Source organism: Scyliorhinus torazame, chromosome 3 (genome assembly GCF_047496885.1).
Source record: "Scyliorhinus torazame isolate Kashiwa2021f chromosome 3, sScyTor2.1, whole genome shotgun sequence".
NCBI classification, from domain to species: Eukaryota; Metazoa; Chordata; class Chondrichthyes; order Carcharhiniformes; family Scyliorhinidae; genus Scyliorhinus; species Scyliorhinus torazame.
The window spans coordinates 352,597,862-352,616,322 of NC_092709.1; the positions used below are offsets into that span (position 1 = coordinate 352,597,862).

At 48.1% G+C, this 18,461-nt stretch overlaps 1 protein-coding gene across 1 annotated transcript in view; it reads left to right on the plus strand.

The window, feature by feature from the left end:
- The window catches only part of LOC140409339 (ankyrin repeat domain-containing protein 53-like), a 116,325-nt gene extending 102,617 nt beyond the window's left edge, over positions 1 to 13,708 (plus strand). The window contains exon 6 of the mRNA XM_072497753.1: positions 11,168 to 13,708. Coding sequence (XP_072353854.1) covers positions 11,168 to 12,094 — 927 coding nt within the window. The 3' untranslated portion in view covers positions 12,095 to 13,708. The remainder of the gene's footprint in view (positions 1 to 11,167) is intronic.
- Positions 13,709 to 18,461: the final 4,753 nt, after the last annotated feature.

The window sequence follows — 18,461 nt, forward strand, 5'->3', positions numbered from 1 at the left end:
GTCCTTGCAGGAACAAGACCATGAGGGTCTAGCAACCTCTCCTGACCAACCAGCGGCAGACGATGCAAGTCTGCCATGCTCACGTGAACAGCAAGAAGGCTATAACAGCCTACCATGCTCCACTACACAGCAGCATGAACATGACGGTCTCTCATGCTACAATGAAGGGCACAGCGCTGAAGACTGTTCAAGCCCAACTGAAGACAAACCAAAGGAATCGCCTCGTCCAAGCCCGAAGAAAAAAGGTTTATGCGCTGACCTTCAGGATCATTATAGCCGAACAGAGACACACCAACAGACAAATCAGAACACACAACACCACAACCAATGACAGAAAGATATAAAAGCACAGACACGACCCCCGGTGGTCAGTATTAGCTGCAGAGGAGAACCAGGACACATTGGTTACCAAACACACTCAGGGAGACAGCACGTGCAGAGTATCCAGAACGAACTGTATTATAAGAGTTATAATAAAATAGAGTTGTACCACATACAACTGTGTTGGCTCATCTGTGCACCAGAGCACCCAACACCACATTGATCAGGGAACTTAAGGTGAAGGAACCCTTAGGGAGCAGTGACCACAATACGATAGAATTTACCCTGCAGTTTGAGAGGGAGAAGCTGCAATCAGATGTAACAGTATTACAATTAAATAAGGGTAACTACAAAGACATGAGGGAGGAGCTGGCCAGAGTTGATTGGAAAAAGAGCCTAGCAGAGAAGACAGTGGAACGGCAATGGCAGGAGTTTTTGGGGGTTATTCTGGAGGCACAACAGAAATTCATCCCAAGGGGGAGGAAACATGTTAAGGGGGGGACAAGGCATCCATGGTTGACGAGGGATGTTAAGGACAGCATAAAGGCACTGGAGCGGGTCCAGCGGAGATTCACACGGATGATCCCAGGAATGGTAGGCCTAACATACGATGAACGTCTGAGGATCCTGGGATTATATTCATTGGAGTTTAGGAGGTTGAGGGGAGATCTAATAGAAACTTACAAGATAATGAATGGCTTAGATAGGGTGGATGTAGGGAAGTTGTTTCCATTAACAGGGGAGACTAGGACCCGGGGGCACAGCCTTAGAATAAAAGGGAGTCACTTTAGAACAGAGATGAGGAGAAATTTCTTCAGCCAGAGAGTGGTGGGTCTGTGGAATTCATTGCCACAGAGGGCGGTGGAGGCCGGGACGTTGAGTGTCTTTAAGACAGAAGTTGATCAATTCTTGATTTCTCGAGGAATTAAGGGCTATGGAGAGAGAGCGGGTAAATGGAGTTGAAATCAGCCATGATTGAATGGTGGAGTGGACTCGATGGGCCGAATGGCCTTACTTCCGCTCCTATGTCTTATGGTCTTTTGGAAAGAAAAAGCATACAAAGTGGCGAGCATTAGTGGAAAGCCAGAGGATTGGGAAGCCTTTAAAAATGAGCAGAGGGCAACTAAAAAAGCAATAAGGGGAAAGAAGGTGAAATATGAGTGCAAGCTAGCTAGTAATATAAAAGAAGAGACGAAGAGTGTCTTTCAATATATAAAAGGTAAGCGAGAGGCAAAAATAGACATTGGACCACTGGAACATGTGGCTGGAGAAGTAATAATAGGAAACAAAGAAATGGCAGACAAACTGAATAGTTACTTTGCATCAGTCTTCACGGTGGAAGGCACCAGTGAGGTGCCAGAGCTCCAGGAGAACCAAGGGCCAGAGGTGAGTGCAGTGACCATTACTAAGGAGAAGGTTCTGGGGAAACTGAAAGGCCTGAAGGTGGATAAATCACCTGGACCGGATGGACTACACCCCAGGGTTATAAAAGGGATAGCTGAGGAGATTCTGGAGGCATTGGTGATGATCTTTCAGGAATCACTGGAGGCAGGAAGGGTCCCAGAGGACTGAAAAGTGTCTAATGTAACACCACTGTTTAAGAAGGAAGGGAGGCAGAAGATGGGAAATTATAGGCCGGTTAGCCTGACTTCGGTCATTGGTAAGATTTTAGAGTCCGTTATTAAAGATGAGATCACGAAGCACTTGGAAGTGCATGGTAAAATAGGACTGAGTCAGCAAGGCTTTGTCAAGGGAAGGTCATGTCTGACAAATCTGTTAGTTCTTTGAGGAAGTAACAAGGAAGTTAGACAAAGGAGAGCCAGTGATAAATAAGTTAAGAGCCAATTGTGTTAAGGGTAAGATCCTGGCATGGGTAGAGGATTGGCTGACTAGCAGAAGGCAGAGAGTGGGGATGAAAGGATATTTTTCAGGATGGCAGCCGGTGACTAGTAGTGTGCCTCAGGGGTCTGTGCTGGGACCACAGCTTTTCACAATATACATTAATGATCTGGAAGAAGGTACTGAAGATACTGTTGCTAAGTTTGCAGATGATACAAAGATCTGTAGAAGGGCAGGTCGTATTGAGGAAGCAGGCGGGCTGCAGAAGGATTTGGACAAGCTAGGAGAGTGGGCAATGAAATTGCAGATGGAATATAATGTGGAAAAGTGTGAGGTTATGCACTTTAGAAGGAGAAATGGAGGCAGACTATTTCCTAAATGGGGAAATGCTTAGGAAATCAGAAGCACAAAGGGACTTGGGAGTCCTTGTTCATGATTCTCTTAAGGTTAAAGTGCAGGTTCAGTCGGCAATTACGAAGGCAAATGCAATATTAGCATACATCGTGAGAGGGCTAGAATACAAGACCAGGGATGTACTTCTGAGGCTGTATAAGGCTCTGGTCAGATCCCATTTGGAGTATTGTGAGCAGTTTTGGGCCCCATATCTAAGGAAGGATGTGCTGGCCTTGCGAAAGGGTCCAGAGGAGGTTCACAAGAATGATCCCTGGAATGAAGAACTTGTCGTATGAGGAACGTTTGAGGACTCTGGGTCTGTACTCATTGGAGTTTAGAAGGATGAGAGGGGATCTTATTGAAACTTACAAGATACTGCGAGGCCTGGATAGAGTGGCTGTGGAGAGGATGTTTCCACTTGTAGGAAAAACTAGAAGCAGAGGACACAATCTCAGACTGAAGGGACGATCCTTTAAAACAGAGATGAGGAGGAATTTCTTCAGCCAGAGGGTGGTGAATCTGTGGAGCTCTTTAAGACAGAGATAGATAGGTTCATGATTGATAAGGGGATCAGGGGTTATGGGGAGAAGGCAGGAGAATGGGGATGAGAAAATATCAGCCATGATTGAATGGCGGAGCAGACTCGATGGGCCGAGTGGCCTAATTCTGCTCCTATGTCTGATGGTCTTATTTCATTAGCCTTTGTGATCATTCCCTGTATCAGTTTATGACATTTTAATGATCTATATACCTGGACCCTCAGTCTCACTGGATCTCTATTGTTTCAAACATTTTGCCATTTAGAAAGTACTCTGCTGTAGGATACGTTTAATCTTTTCATGTTCAAAGCAGAAGGTGCCACACAAGTCCACATTTCCCCACATTACACTCCATCCACCAATTTTGTGCCCACTCACTTAGGCTATCGATATCCCTTTGCAGATACTTTGGGCGGAATTCTACCCCCCCCACGCCGGGAGGGAGAATCGCCCGGGCACCGCGCGAGTCCAGCCACGCCGCCCCGACGCTCGGACGCGATTCTCCCACCCACCCCCCCCCCCAAACCGGCGCAGCGAGAATCACGGCTGGCCGCTGGGAGAATCGCCGCTTGCCGTTCGCAACGGGCGAGCGGCGATTCTCCGGCCCGGATGGGCCGAGCGGCCTGCCCAACACGACAGGTTCCCGCCATCCACACCTGGTCGCTGCCGGCGGGAACAGCGTGGGAACGCTGGGGGAGGCGGCCTGTGGGGGGGGGGGAGGGGGTTTCTTGCACCGGGGGTGGGGGCTCAAATGGGTCTGGCCCGTGATCGGTGCCCACCGATTGGCGGGCCGGCCTCTCTGAAGGAGGACCTCCTTTCCTCCGCCACCCTGCAAGATCCATCCGACATCTTCTTGCGGGGCTGCCGCGGGGAGGACGGCAACCGTGCATGCGCGGGTGACGTCATTTATGCAGCGCCGGTCGCATCACTTACGCGGCGCCGCTTTTACGCGGCACCAAAACCGGTGCGTGTAAATAACGCGGCGCCGCTCCTAGCCCCCCAGGGGCGGCAGAATAGGGGTCTGGGAGCGGCCTCCGACGACGTCGGGACTTAGTCTCCCAATGGTTGAATTGCGCCCTTTGTATCCTCCTCACAACTTGCTTTGTATCATCAGCAAATGTAACTACAATACCCTCGGCCTCTTCATCCAAGTCACAGAATCACGGGATCTTTACGGTGCACAAGGAGGCCATTTGGCCCATCGGGTCTGCGTTGGTTCTCTCAAAGAGAAATCTGTAGCTATAGAAGGATTAACAGTAGCGTCGAATCCAAGGCGGAGAATTGTTAACTGTTCAATAAATGTGTTAAAGCTATCTCCAAGTCTGAACCTTCCTTTGTCAGAGTGCACATCAAGGAAGCAGCTTCTGCTACGACAAGGGCACATTCATTTCAAGATGTGCAGGTTAGGTGGATTGGCCATGCTAAATTGCCCTTAGTGTCCAAAAAGGATAGGTAGGGTTACTGGGATAGGATGGAGATCTGGGCTTGAGTAGGGGGCTCTTTCCAAGGGCCGTTGCAGACTTGATGTGCTGAATGGCCTCCTTCTGTACTGTAAATTCTATGATTCTATGAAGCTGCAACAAGATTGAACCTGTTGGATAATGCCAGGGGCTGAGGTCTTCCAGTGCTACTGAATCCCCAAATCTGTCTCACTCGCAGTCATCCCCTACTGTCACTGACCACAGACCAAATCTGAAAACCCCTCACCTAAGGGCTTGGTTGGCACCCCATCCGCAAACTCCATCTCTGAAGCACAGTGACAGCCGTGTGTACCATCTGCAAGATGCACTGCAGCAACTCACCAAGTCTCCTCAGTCAGCACCTTCCAAACCCACGACCACCACCATCTAGAAGAACAAGATCAACAGGTGCAGGGGAACCCCACCACCGGCGTGTTTCCCTCCAGGCCACATTCCATTCTGACTTGGTAATATGTCACCATTCCTTCACTGCCACTGGTTCAGAATGTTGAGACTCCTTCCCTAACAGCACTGTGGGTGTAGCTACCTCAGGGACGGCAGCGATTCGAGAAGACAGCTCACCACCACCTTCTCCAGGACAATTAGGGCAGCACGGTAGCATTGTGGATAGCACAATTGCTTCACAGCTCCAGGGTCCCAGGTTTGATTCCCAGCTTGGGTCACTGTCTGTGCGGTGTCTGCACGTCCTCCCCGTGTGTGCATGGGTTTCCTCCGGGTGCTCCGGTTTCCTCCCACAGTCCAAAGATGTGCAGGTTAGGTGGATTGGCCATGCTAAATTGCCCTTAGTGTTGGGTGGGGTTACTGGGTTATGGGGATGGGGTGGATGTGTTGACCTTGGGTAGGGTGCTCTTTCCAAGAGCCGGTGCAGACTCGATGGGCCGAATGGCCTCCTTCTGCACTGTAAATTCTATGAAACATAATCTCTATGAAACAATTAGGAATGGGCAGGTGACAGCCACAGCCCATGAATGATTATTTTAAAAGGGGGTGTGACTGCCTCCTGCAACAAATGTCACGGTAACGTTCCCCCTCCCTGGTACTGTGTCTGAAGCTCAGACTCCTCAACCTGCAGACTCTTACTGCACATCTGGTTGCTACAGATCACTATCAACTCCTCATGCTACAGCTGCAACCCTACATACTACATCTGCAACCCTACATACTACAGCTGCAACCCTACATACTACAGCTGCAACCCTACATGCTACATCTGCAACCCTACATAATACATCTGCAAGCCTACATACTCCATCTGCAACCCTACATACTACAGCTGCAACCCTACATGCTACATCTGCAACCCTACATACTACATCTGCAACCCTACATACTACAGCTGCAACCCTACATACTACAGCTGCAACCCTACATACTACAGCTGCAACCCTACATGCTACATCTGCAACCCTACATAATACATCTGCAAGCCTACATACTCCATCTGCAACCCTACATACTACAGCTGCAACCCTACATGCTACATCTGCAACCCTACATACTACATCTGCAAGCCTACATACTACAGCTGCAACCCTACATACTACAGCTGCAACCCTACATACTACAACTGCAACCCTACATACTACAGCTGCAACCCTACATGCTACAGCTGCAAGCCTACATGCTACAGCGGCAACCCTACATGCTACAGCTGCAAGCCTACATGCTACATCTGCAACCCTACATACTACAGCTGCAACCCTACATGCTACATCTGCAACCCTACATCCAACATCTGCAAAGCTACATACTACAGCTGCAACCCTACATGCTACATCTGCAACCCTACATACAATATCTGCAAGCCTACATACTACAGCTGCAACCCTACATACTACAGCTGCAACCCTACATACTACAGCTGCAACCCTACATGCTACAGCTGCAAGCCTACATGCTACATCTGCAACCCTACATACTACAGCTGCAACCCTACATGCTACATCTGCAACCCTACATACAACATCTGCAAGCCTACATACTACAGCTGCAACCCTACATACTACAGCTGCAACCCTACATACTACAGCTGCAACCCTACATGCTACAGCTGCAAGCCTACATGCTACATCTGCAACCCTACATACTACAGCTGCAACCCTACATACTACAGCTGCAAGCCTACATGCTACAGCTGCAACCCTACATACTACAGCTGCAACCCTACATACTACAGCTGCAACCCTATATACTATAGCTGCAACCCTACATGCTACAGCTGCAAGCCTACATGCTACATCTGCAACCCTACATACTACAGCTGCAACCCTACATACTACAGCTGCAAGCCTACATGCTACATCTGCACCCCTACATACTACATCTGCAACCCTACATACTACAGCTGCAACCCTACATGCTACAGCTGCAACCCTACATACTACAGCTGCAACCCTACATGCTACATCTGCAACCCTACATCTGCAACCCTACATACTACAGCTGCAACCCTACATAAGAACTAGGAACAGGAGTCGGCCATCTGGCCCCGTGAGCCTGCTCCACCATTCAATGAGATCATGGCTGATCTTTTGTGGACTCAGCTCCACTTTCCAGCCCGAACACCATAACCCTTAATCCCTTTATTCTTCAAAAAACGATCTATCTTTATCTTAAAAACATTTAATGAAGGAGCCTCTACTGCTTCACTGGGCAAGGAATTCCATAGATTCACAACCCTTTGGGTGAAGAAGTTCCTCCTAAACTCAGTCCTAAATCTACTTCCCCTTATTTTGGGGCTATGCCCCCTAGTTCTGCTTTCACCCGCCAGTGGAAACAACCTGCCCGCATCTATCCTATCTATTCCCTTCATAATCTTATATGTTTCTATAAGATCCCCCCTCATCCTTCTAAATTCCAACGAGTACAGTCCCAGTCTACTCAACCTCTCCTCGTAATCCAACCCCTTCAGCTCTGGGATTAACCTAGTGAATCTCCTCTGCACACCCTCCAGTGCCAGTACGTCCTTTCTCAAGTAAGGAGACCAAAACTGAACACAATACTCCAGGTGTGGCCTCACCAACACCCTATACAATTGCAGCAGAACCTCCCTAGTCTTAAACTCCATCCCTCTAGCAATGAAGGACAAAATTCCATTCGCCCTCTTAATCACCTGTTGCACCTGACAACCAACTTTTTGTGACTCATGCACTAGCACACCCAGGTCTCTCTGCACAGCAGCATGTTTTAATATTTTATCATTAAATAATAATCCCTTTTGCTGTTATTCCTACCAAAATGGATAACCTCACATTTGTCAACATTGTATTCCATCTGCCAGACCCTAGCCCATTCACTTAGCCTATCCAAATCCCTCTGCAGACTTCCAGTATCCTCTGCACTTTTTGCTTTACCACTTATCTTAGAGTCGTCTGCAAACTTGGACACATTGCCCTTGGTCCCCAACTCCAAATCATCTATGTAAATTGTGAACAGTTGTGGGCCCAACACTGATCCCTGAGGGACACCACTAGCTACTGATTGCCAACCAGAGAAACACCCATTAATACCCACTCTTTGCTTTCTATTAATTAACCAATCCTCTATCCATGCTACTACTTTCCCCTTAATGCCATGCATCTTTATCTTATGCAACAACCTTTTGTGTGGCACCTTGTCAAAGGCTTTCTGGAAATCCAGATATACCACATCCATTGGCTCCCCATTATCTACCGCACTGTTAATGTCCTCAAAAAATTCCACTAAATTAGTTAGGCACGACCTGCCGTTTATGAACCCATGCTGCGTCTGCCCAATGGGACAATTTCCATCCAGATGCCTCGCTATTTCTTCCTTGATGATAGATTCCAGCATCTTCCCTACTACCGAAGTTAAGCTCACTGGCCTATAATTACCCGCTTTCTGCCTACCTCACGGTTGCTAATTTCCAATCCGCCGGGACCACCCCAGAGTCTAGTGAATTTTGGTAAATTATCACTAGTGCATTTGCAATTTCCCTAGCCATCTCTTTTAGCACTCTGGGATGCATTCCATCAGGGCCAGGAGACTTGTCTACCTTTAGCCCCATTAGCTTGCCCATCACTACCTCCTTGGTGATAACAATCCTCTCAAGGTCCTCACCTGTCATAGCCTCATTTCCATCAGTCACTGGCATGTTATTTGTGTCTTCCACTGTGAAGACCGACCCAAAAAACCTGTTCAGTTCCTCAGCCATTTCCTCATCTCCCGTTATTAAATCTCCCTTCTCATCCTCTAAAGGACCAATATTTACCTTAGCCACTCTTTTTTGTTTTATGTATTTGTAGAAACTTTTACTATCTGTTTTTATATTCTGAGCAAGTTTACTCTCATAATCTATCTTACTCTTCTTTATAGCCTTTTTAGTAGCTTTTGCAACTAGTAGTACATTTAGTAGTACATCTGCAAACCTACATACTACAGCTGCAACCCTACATACTACATCTGCAACCCAACATACTACATCTGCAACCCTACATACTACAGCTGCAACCCTACATACTACAGCTGCAACCCTACATACTACATCTGCAACCCAACATACTCCATCTGCAACCCTACATACTACAGCTGCAACCCTACATACTACATCTGCAACCCAACATACTACATCTGCAACCCGACATACTACAGCTGCAACCCTACATACTACATCTGCAACCCTACATACTACATCTGCAACCCAACATACTACAGCTGCAACCCAACATACTACAGCTGCAACCCGACATACTACATCTGCAACCCAACATACTACAGCTGCAACCCTACATACTACAGCTGCAACCCTACATACTACATCTGCAACCCAACATACTACATCTGCAACCCAACATACTACAGCTGCAACCCTACATACTACATCTGCAACACAACATACTACAGCTGCAACCCTACATACTATATCTGCAACCCAACATACTACAGCTGCAACCCTACATACTACAGCTGCAACCCTAAATGCTACATCTGCAACCCAACATACTACATCTGCAACCCTACATACTACAGCTGCAACCCTACATACTACATCTGCAACCCTACATACTACATCTGCAACCCAACATACTACAGCTGCAACCCTACATACTACATCTGCAACCCAACATACTACAGCTGCAACCCTACATACTACATCTGCAACCCAACATACTACAGCTGCAACCCTACATACTACATCTGCAACCCAACATACTACAGCTGCAACCCTACATACTACATCTGCAACCCAACATACTACAGCTGCAACCCTACATACTACAGCTGCAACCCTAAATGCTACATCTGCAACCCAAAATGCTACAGCTGCAACCCTACATGCTACAGCTGCAAGCCTACATACTACAGCTGCAACCCTACATGCTGCATCTGCAACCCTACATGCTACATCTGCAACCCTAAATGCTACATCTGCAACCCTACATGCTACAGCTGCAAGCCTACATACTACATCTGCAACCCAACATACTACATCTGCAACCCAACATAATACAGCTGCAACCCTACATACTACATCTGCAACCCAACATACTACAGCTGCAACCCTACATACTACATCTGCAACCCAACATACTACAGCTGCAACCTTACATACTACAGCTGCAACCCTAAATGCTACATCTGCAACCCTCAATGCTACAGCTGCAACCCTACATGCTACAGCTGCAAGCCTACATACTACATCTGCAACCCTACATGCTACATCTGCAACCCTACATGCTACATCTGCAACCCTAAATGCTACATCTGCAGCCCTACATGCTACAGCTGCAAGCCTACATACTATAGCTGCAACCCTACATACTACATCTGCAACCCAACATACTACAGCTGCAACCCTACATACTACATCTGCAACCCAACATACTACAGCTGCAACCCTACATACTACAGCTGCAACCCTAAATGCTACATCTGCAACCCTACATACTACAGCTGCAACCGTACATGCTACAGCTGCATCCTTAAATACTAAAGCTGCAACCCTACATGCTACAGCTGCAACCCTACATGCTACAGCTGCAACCCTACATGCTACATCTGCATCCTTACATACTATAGCTGCAACCCTACATGCTACAGCTGCAACCCTACATACTACAGCTGCAACCCTACATACTACAGCTGCAACCCTAAATTCTACATCTGCAAACCTACATACTACAGCTGCAACCCTACATACTACATCTGCAACCCTACATGCTACATCTGCATCCTTACTTACTACAGCTGCAACCCTACATGCTACAGCTGCAACCCTACAGCTGCAACCTACATACTACAGCTGCAACCCTACATGCTACAGCTGCAACCCTACAGCTGCAACCTACATACTACATCTGCAACCCTACATGCTACATCTGCATCCTTACGTACTACATCTGCAAACCTACATGCTACAGCTGCAACCCTACAGCTGCCCTGCCATCTTTAATATGTTTTATTTAAGTTTTAAATTTCGTAATGTTACTCAATGATTATCTGTAGTTTCATTGTAGAATTTTTCTAGTTATACTATAACTTTCATTCTTTAAACTAGCACTGAAAAGCTATTACATTTATGGTATAAAAAGGTTTAAAAGCATTAAAGAGTTCTGATGGTTTGTGTTAATGCAGGGCGAGAAGGAATCCTTAGCTAATGTGTCCTTCAGGCAGTGGCTACAGAAGAAGCACCTGTCCAACGTGCTAAGGGTATCTGCCAGCTTTGTCAAGCCACGTCAGACTGTATCAGAACTGATGGTCCAGCAGCTGAGAGACTCAGTGAAGATTGAGGGCGAGGATGAAAGTAAGCAAACCTGCACACTGGTGCCGTTCCCAAAGCCACGGGGCCCCTGCCGACCCAGGGGGGATCCGGGAAGCGAAAGGTCAGGGCTGGACTCTGGGGGAAGGGACCGTGCAGCCGCGGGTTCAAAAACCGGGACCTGCGCCAAGTCTCACAAGGGTGTCTGCCAGGCGAAGCCAACCTGGAACGTCAGCACCAATCCCACTTCGCTCCCAATGGCTGACATCTATGGGCAAATCCAGGCTGACTCGGACAGCAATCTGAATTCCATGCTCCAGCGGCATGATTTTGGAATCTTATTCCAGCTAGCGTTGGACCGTGTGGGCCAGCCGGTGGTAAGGAGCAAGGTCAGGGAGAAGACGTGGCCTTTGCCCACCCTGCCGCTCGACCTCATCAAGAAGGAATTATTCCCGGATTCCGTTTACCAACGAATAAGAATGCCTGGTGAATTCAAGGCTGTTAATGTCGTTGATCTTCCCAAGAAGAGGCGGCTGGTCAGGGACAAATCCGAGATAGCCATGCACCTGCGCGAGTGGCTGGAACCAAACATGTCCTGCCTCACATCCTCCAGCCCACACTCCACACGCAAAGTGGAGTCCATCAGCCCCGCTGCCTGTGCCAAAAGGACACCTCAGCCTTTGGACAAACAATATTTCTTTCAAAGTGGAACCAAGTGCCAGAGCCTCAGCCTTGCAACAATGACTGGCACTGCCCTGGCGGAGTTCAAAGAATGTAGCTTTGAGTGCCGAGACCGGAGCTGAATGATCCAGGCTAAGACTCCCAATGCAGAAATGAGGGAGCGCTGCACCGCTGGAGCTGGGCTGAGACATTACAGTAGACAGAGCTGTGGTCTTTTAGGTGTATGTAAAAAAAATAAAATCCCACAGTGCTATTTGAAGGAGAATACGAGGTTCCCCACTGACAGTGCACATGCACACTGCCGACCCACTCACAGCCCGTCTAACACTCTCATTATCATAGCCTCTACACCAGTGTGGAGCCCTTCAACCCCAGTTGAGGTTTATCTTAAATGGAAACTGGGTCTCAGTAATCTGCATCAGAGAGCCCGAAAACATTTTGAATCTAAATTCAGTGGTGACCTCCAGCATCAGTCAGGGCCCGACCAGGAAGACTTGAACAGGTTAATTTCCATCATGACATACAATCCAGTCATGCAAATCGACAGGTTATTTCCACCGGTTCTTACAAATAAAATCTGTATGCCTGCAGTCCATCTCCTTTACCGACACAGGAGGTCGATTATAATGTTCAGCATACATCGTTATTGAGAGTATCTTTCCAGTCAATTATCTGTCAGATCCAGAAAGGGGATGTGGTCACAGAATGGTTATCAGTGGAGTCACAGCTGATGTGAGTCCACAGCCTGGGAAGCAGCGTAGCACAGTGGTTAGCACTGTTGCTTCACAGCGCCAGGGTCCCGGGTTCGATTCCCGGCTTGGGTCACTCTCTGTGCGGAGTCTGCATGTTCTCCCCGTGTCTGCGTGAGTTTCCTCCGGGCGCTCCGGTTTCCTCCCACATGTCCTGAAAGACGTGCTTGTTGGGTGAATTGGACATTCTGAATTCTCCTTCTGTGTACTTGAACAGGAGCCGGAGTGTGGCGACTAGGGGATTTTCACAGTAACTTCATTGCAGTGTTAATGTAAGCCTACTTGTGACACTAAAGATTATTAATGATGTCCATAACCAGGACACATTAATCCTTCCATCAATTGCTTTACATCCAGAGGATTGTTGAGTTATTTGTCGGTACCCACTGAGCAAACAACAACGTGACAACAACCTGATGATCTGTTTTTTGTGATATTGGCAGAGGGATAAATGTTGACCAGAACATCTTGGACAACTCCCCCAATCTCCTTCGTAGTACGGCCATGGGATCTTTACATCACCCAAGATGTAAAGATCCCATGGGCCTCAGTTTATCATTGCCTCCTTTGCCAATATATCTTAGAACCCTGGACAATTACACAAACACTACAAACTATTAAAAGATCTATCAGTGATAGTACATCCAATTAGCCATTTGGCTATAGGTAATTAACCAACAATAAATGCCAAGGTAACAAATGCCTTCCTGAACCGATAAGCAAGTTTATGGTTTAAAACCAGGGGGCTGGTTTAGCACACTGGGCTAAATCGCTGGCTTTGAAAGCAGACCAAGGCAGGCCAGCAGCACGGTTCAATTCCCGTACCAGCCTCCCCAAACAGGCGCCGGAATGTGGTGACTTGGGGCTTTTCATTGAAGCCGACTCGTGACAATAAGCGATTTTCATTTCATTTCATTTTCATAAAAGGAGGAGGCATTTTAGCGGAAGCTAGAGTTCTCTCCTGACCCCCCTTCTTTGGGCGAGAGTCAGTTGAAGCTCGACTCGTCGCACAACACCTATTGTAAGTATGCTTTTTAACTCCTTAGAAATGTACTAAGAAACTGATAGAGATTCTTTAAGGATTTTTCCATGTTTCGATATGTTAGTGGATAACTAGAAGGACTGTTTAGTCCACTTGTACTTTAACTCTGCAATTCAGTATGTATCTATTGGTAGTATTTTCACAATAAAGATACTTTAATTAAAATCATACCGTGTGAAAATTAATCTCGAGGTTGAATTCCGAGGCACTGATTTAGGATAGGACCCACGACCTCAAGAGGTATCGAATACAGAAAGTAACTGAAATCCTGTTTAACTGTCTGAGACCCGGAAAAGCATTCTCCCTTCGTGAGATCTATTCTGAGTCTTGGCAGGAAAACACGTTTCCCACTTTTCATAGGTTAATCTAGGGCAGGGTTAGTAATAGAGTATTATCAGGTCCAGGATAACCTAAATCCACGACACCCCTCTCCCCTAGTAACCTGCGTTACTGATTGTATCTCTACTGATGTTAATCCAGCTCCCTCACACTGTCACTCAGTAACCCCTCTCCCCCAGCACCCTGTGTTACTGACTGTATCTCTATTGATGTTAATCCAGCTCCCTCACACTGTCACTCAGTAACCCCTCTCCCCAGCACCCTGTGTTACTGGCTGTATCTCTACTGATGTTAATCCAGCTCCCTCACACTGTCACTCAGTAAACCCTCTCCCCAGCACCCTGTGTTACTGACTGTATCTCTACTGATGTTAATCCAGCTCCCTCACACTGTCACTCAGTAAACCCTCTCCCCAGCACCCTGTGTTACTGACTGTATCTCTACTGATGTTAATCCAGCTCCCTCACACTGTCACTCAGTAAACCCTCTCCCCAGCACCCTGTGTTACTGACTGTATCTCTACTGATGTTAATCCAGCTCCCTCACACTGTCACTCAGTAACCCCTCGCCCCCAGCACCCTGTGTTACTGACTGTATCCCTCCTGATGTTAATCCAGCTCCCTCACACTGTCACTCAGTAACCCCTCTCCCCCAGCACCCTGTGTTACTGACAATATCTCTACTGAAGTTAAACCAGCTCCCTCACACTGTCACTCAGTAACCCCTCTCCCCCAGCACCCTGTGTTACTGACTGTATCTCTGCCGATGTTAATCCAGCTCCCTCACACTGTCACTCTGTGACCCCTCTCCCCCAGCACCCTGTGTTACTGACTGTATCTCTACTGATGTTAATCCAGCTCCCTCACACTGTCACTCAGTAACCCCTCTCCCAGCACCCTGTGTTACTGACTGTATCTCTACTGATGTTACTCCAGCTCCCTCACACTGTCACTCAGTAACCCCTCTCCCAGCACCCTGTGTTACTGACTGTATCTCTACTGATGTTAATCCAGCTCCCTCACACTGTCACTCAGTAACCCATCTCCCCCAGCACCCTGTGTTACTGACTGTATCTCTACTGATGTTAATCCAGTTCCCTCACACTGTCACTCAGTAACCCCTCTCCCCATCACCCTGTGTTACTGACTGTATCTCTACTGATGTTAATCCAGCTCCCTCACACTGTCACTCAGTAACCCCTCTCCCCCAGCACCCTGTGTTACTGACTGTATCTCTACTGATGTTAATCCGGCTCCCTCACACTGTCACTCAGTAACCCCACGCCCCCAGCACCCTGTGTTACTGACTGTATCTCTACTGATGTTAATCCGGCTCCCTCACACTGTCACTCAGTAACCCCTCTCCCCCAGCACCCTGTGTTACTGACAATATCTCTACTGATGTTAATCCAGCTCACTCACACTGTCACTCAGTAACCCCTCTCCCCCAGCACCCTGTGTTACTGACTGTATCTCTACTGATGTTAATCCAGCTCCCTCACACTGTCACTCAGTTACCCCTCCCCCCAGCACCCTGTGTTACTGACTGTATCTTTCCTGAAGTTAATCCAGTTCACTCACAGTCACTCAGTAACCACTCTCCCCCAGCACCCTGTATTACTGACTGTATCTCTGCCGATGTTAATCCAGCTCCCTCACACTGTCACTCAGTAACCCCTCTCCCCCAGCACCCTGTATTACTGACTGTATCTCTACTGATGTTAATCCAGTTCCCTCACACTGTCACTCAGTAACCCCTCTCCCCATCACCCTGTGTTACTGACTGTATCTCTACTGATGTTAATCCAGCTCCCTCACACTGTCACTCAGTAACCCCACTCCCCCAGCACCCTGTGTTACTGACTGTATCTCTACTGATGTTAATCCGGCTCCCTCACACTGTCACTCAGTAACCCCTCTCCCCCAGCACCCTGTGTTACTGACAATATCTCTACTGATGTTAATCCAGCTCACTCACACTGTCACTCAGTAACCCCTCTCCCCCAGCACCCTGTGTTACTGACTGTATCTCTACTGATGTTAATCCAGCTCCCTCACACTGTCACTCAGTAACCCCTCCCCCCAGCACCCTGTGTTACTGACTGTATCTTTCCTGAAGTTAATCCAGTTCACTCACAGTCACTCAGTAACCACTCTCCCCCAGCACCCTGTATTACTGACTGTATCTCTGCCGATGTTAATCCAGCTCCCTCACACTGTCACTCAGTAACCCCTCTCCCCCAGCACCCTGTGTTACTGACTGTATCTCTACTGATGTTAATCCAGTTCCCTCACACTGTCACTCAGTAACCCCTCTCCCCAGCACCCTGTGTTACTGACTGTATCTCTACTGATGTTAATCCAGCTCCCTCACACTGTCACTCAGTAACCCCTCTCCCCCAGCACCCTGTGTTACTGACTGTATCTCTACTGATGTTAATCCGGCTCCCTCACACTGTCACTCAGTAACCCCTCTCCCCCAGCACCCTGTGTTACTGACAATATCTCTACTGATGTTAATCCAGCTCCCTCACACTGTCACTCAGTAACCCCTCTCCCCAGCACCCTGTGTTACTGACTGTATCTCTACTGATGTTAATCCAGCTCCCTCACACTGTCACTCAGTAACCCCTCTCCCCCAGCACCCTGTGTTACTGACTGTATCTCTACTGATGTTAATCCAGCTCCCTCACACTGTCACTCAGTAACCCCATTCCCCCAGCACCCTGTGTAACTGACTGTATCTCTACTGATGTTAATCCAGCTCCCTCACACTGTCACTCAGTAACTCATCTCCCCCAGCACCCTGTGTTACTGACTGTATCTCAACTGATGTGAATCCAGCTCCCTCACACTGTCACTCAGTACCCCCTCTCCCCCAGCACCCTGTGTTACTGACTGTATCTCTACTGATGTTAATCCGGCTCCCTCACACTGTCACTCAGTAACCCCTCTCCCCCAGCACCCTGTGTTACTGACTGTATCTCTACTGATGTTAATCCAGCTCCCTCACACTGTCACTCAGTAACCCCTCTCCCCCAGCACCCTGTGTTACTGGCTGTATCTCTCTACTGATGTTAATCCAGCTCCCTCACACTGTCACTCAGTAACCCCTCTCCCCCAGCACCCTGTGTTACTGACTGTATCTCTACTGATGTTAATCCAGATCCCTCACACTGTCACTCAGTAACCCCTCTCCCCCAGCACCCTGTGTTACTGACTGTATCTCTACTGATGTTAATCCAGCTCCCTCACACTGTCACTCAGTAACCCCTCTCCCCCAGCACCCTGTGTTACTGACTGTATCTCTCTACTGATGTTAATCCAGCTCCCTCACACTGTCACTCAGTAACCCCTCTCCCCCAGCACCCTGTGTTACTGACTGTATCTCTACTGATGTTAATCCAGATCCCTCACACTGTCACTCAGTAACCCCTCTCCCCCAGCACCCTGTGTTACTGACTGTATCTCTACTGATGTTAATCCAGCTCCCTCACACTGTCACTCAGTAACCCCCCCCCCCAGCTCCCTGTGTTACTGACTGTATCTCAACTGATGTTAATCCAGCTCCCTCACACTGTCACTAAGTAACCCCTCTCCCCAGCACCCTGTGTTACTGACTGTATCTCAACTGATGTTAATCCATCACCCTCACACTGTCACTCAGTAACCCCTCCCCCAGCACCCTGTGTTACTGACTGTATCTCTACTGATGTTAATCCGGCTCCCTCACACTGTCACTCAGTAACCCCACTCCCCCAGCACCCTGTGTTACTGACTGTATCTCTACTGATGTTAATCCGGCTCCCTCACACTGTCACTCAGTAACCCCTCTCCCCCAGCACCCTGTGTTACTGACAATATCTCTACTGATGTTAATCCAGCTCCCTCACACTGTCACTCAGTAACCCCTCTCCCCAGCACCCTGTGTTACTGGCTGTATCTCTACCGATTTTAATCCAGCTCCCTCACTGTCACTCAGTAACCCATCTCCCCCAGCACCCTGTGTTACTGACTGTATCTCTACTGATGTTAATCCAGCTCCCTCACACTGTCACTCAGTAACCCCCCTCCCCCAGCACCCTGTGTTACTGGCTGTATCTCTACTGATGTTAATCCAGCTCCCTCACACTGTCACTCAGTAACCCCTATCCCCCAGTACTCTGTGTTACTGACTGTATCTCTCCTGATGTTAATCCAGCTCCCTCACACTGTCACTCAGTAACCCCTCTCCCCCAGCACCCTGTGTTACTGACAATATCTCTACTGATGTTAATCCAGCTCCCTCACACTGTCACTCAGTAACCCCTCTCCCCCAGCACCCTGTATTACTGACTGTATCTCTGCCGATGTTAATCCA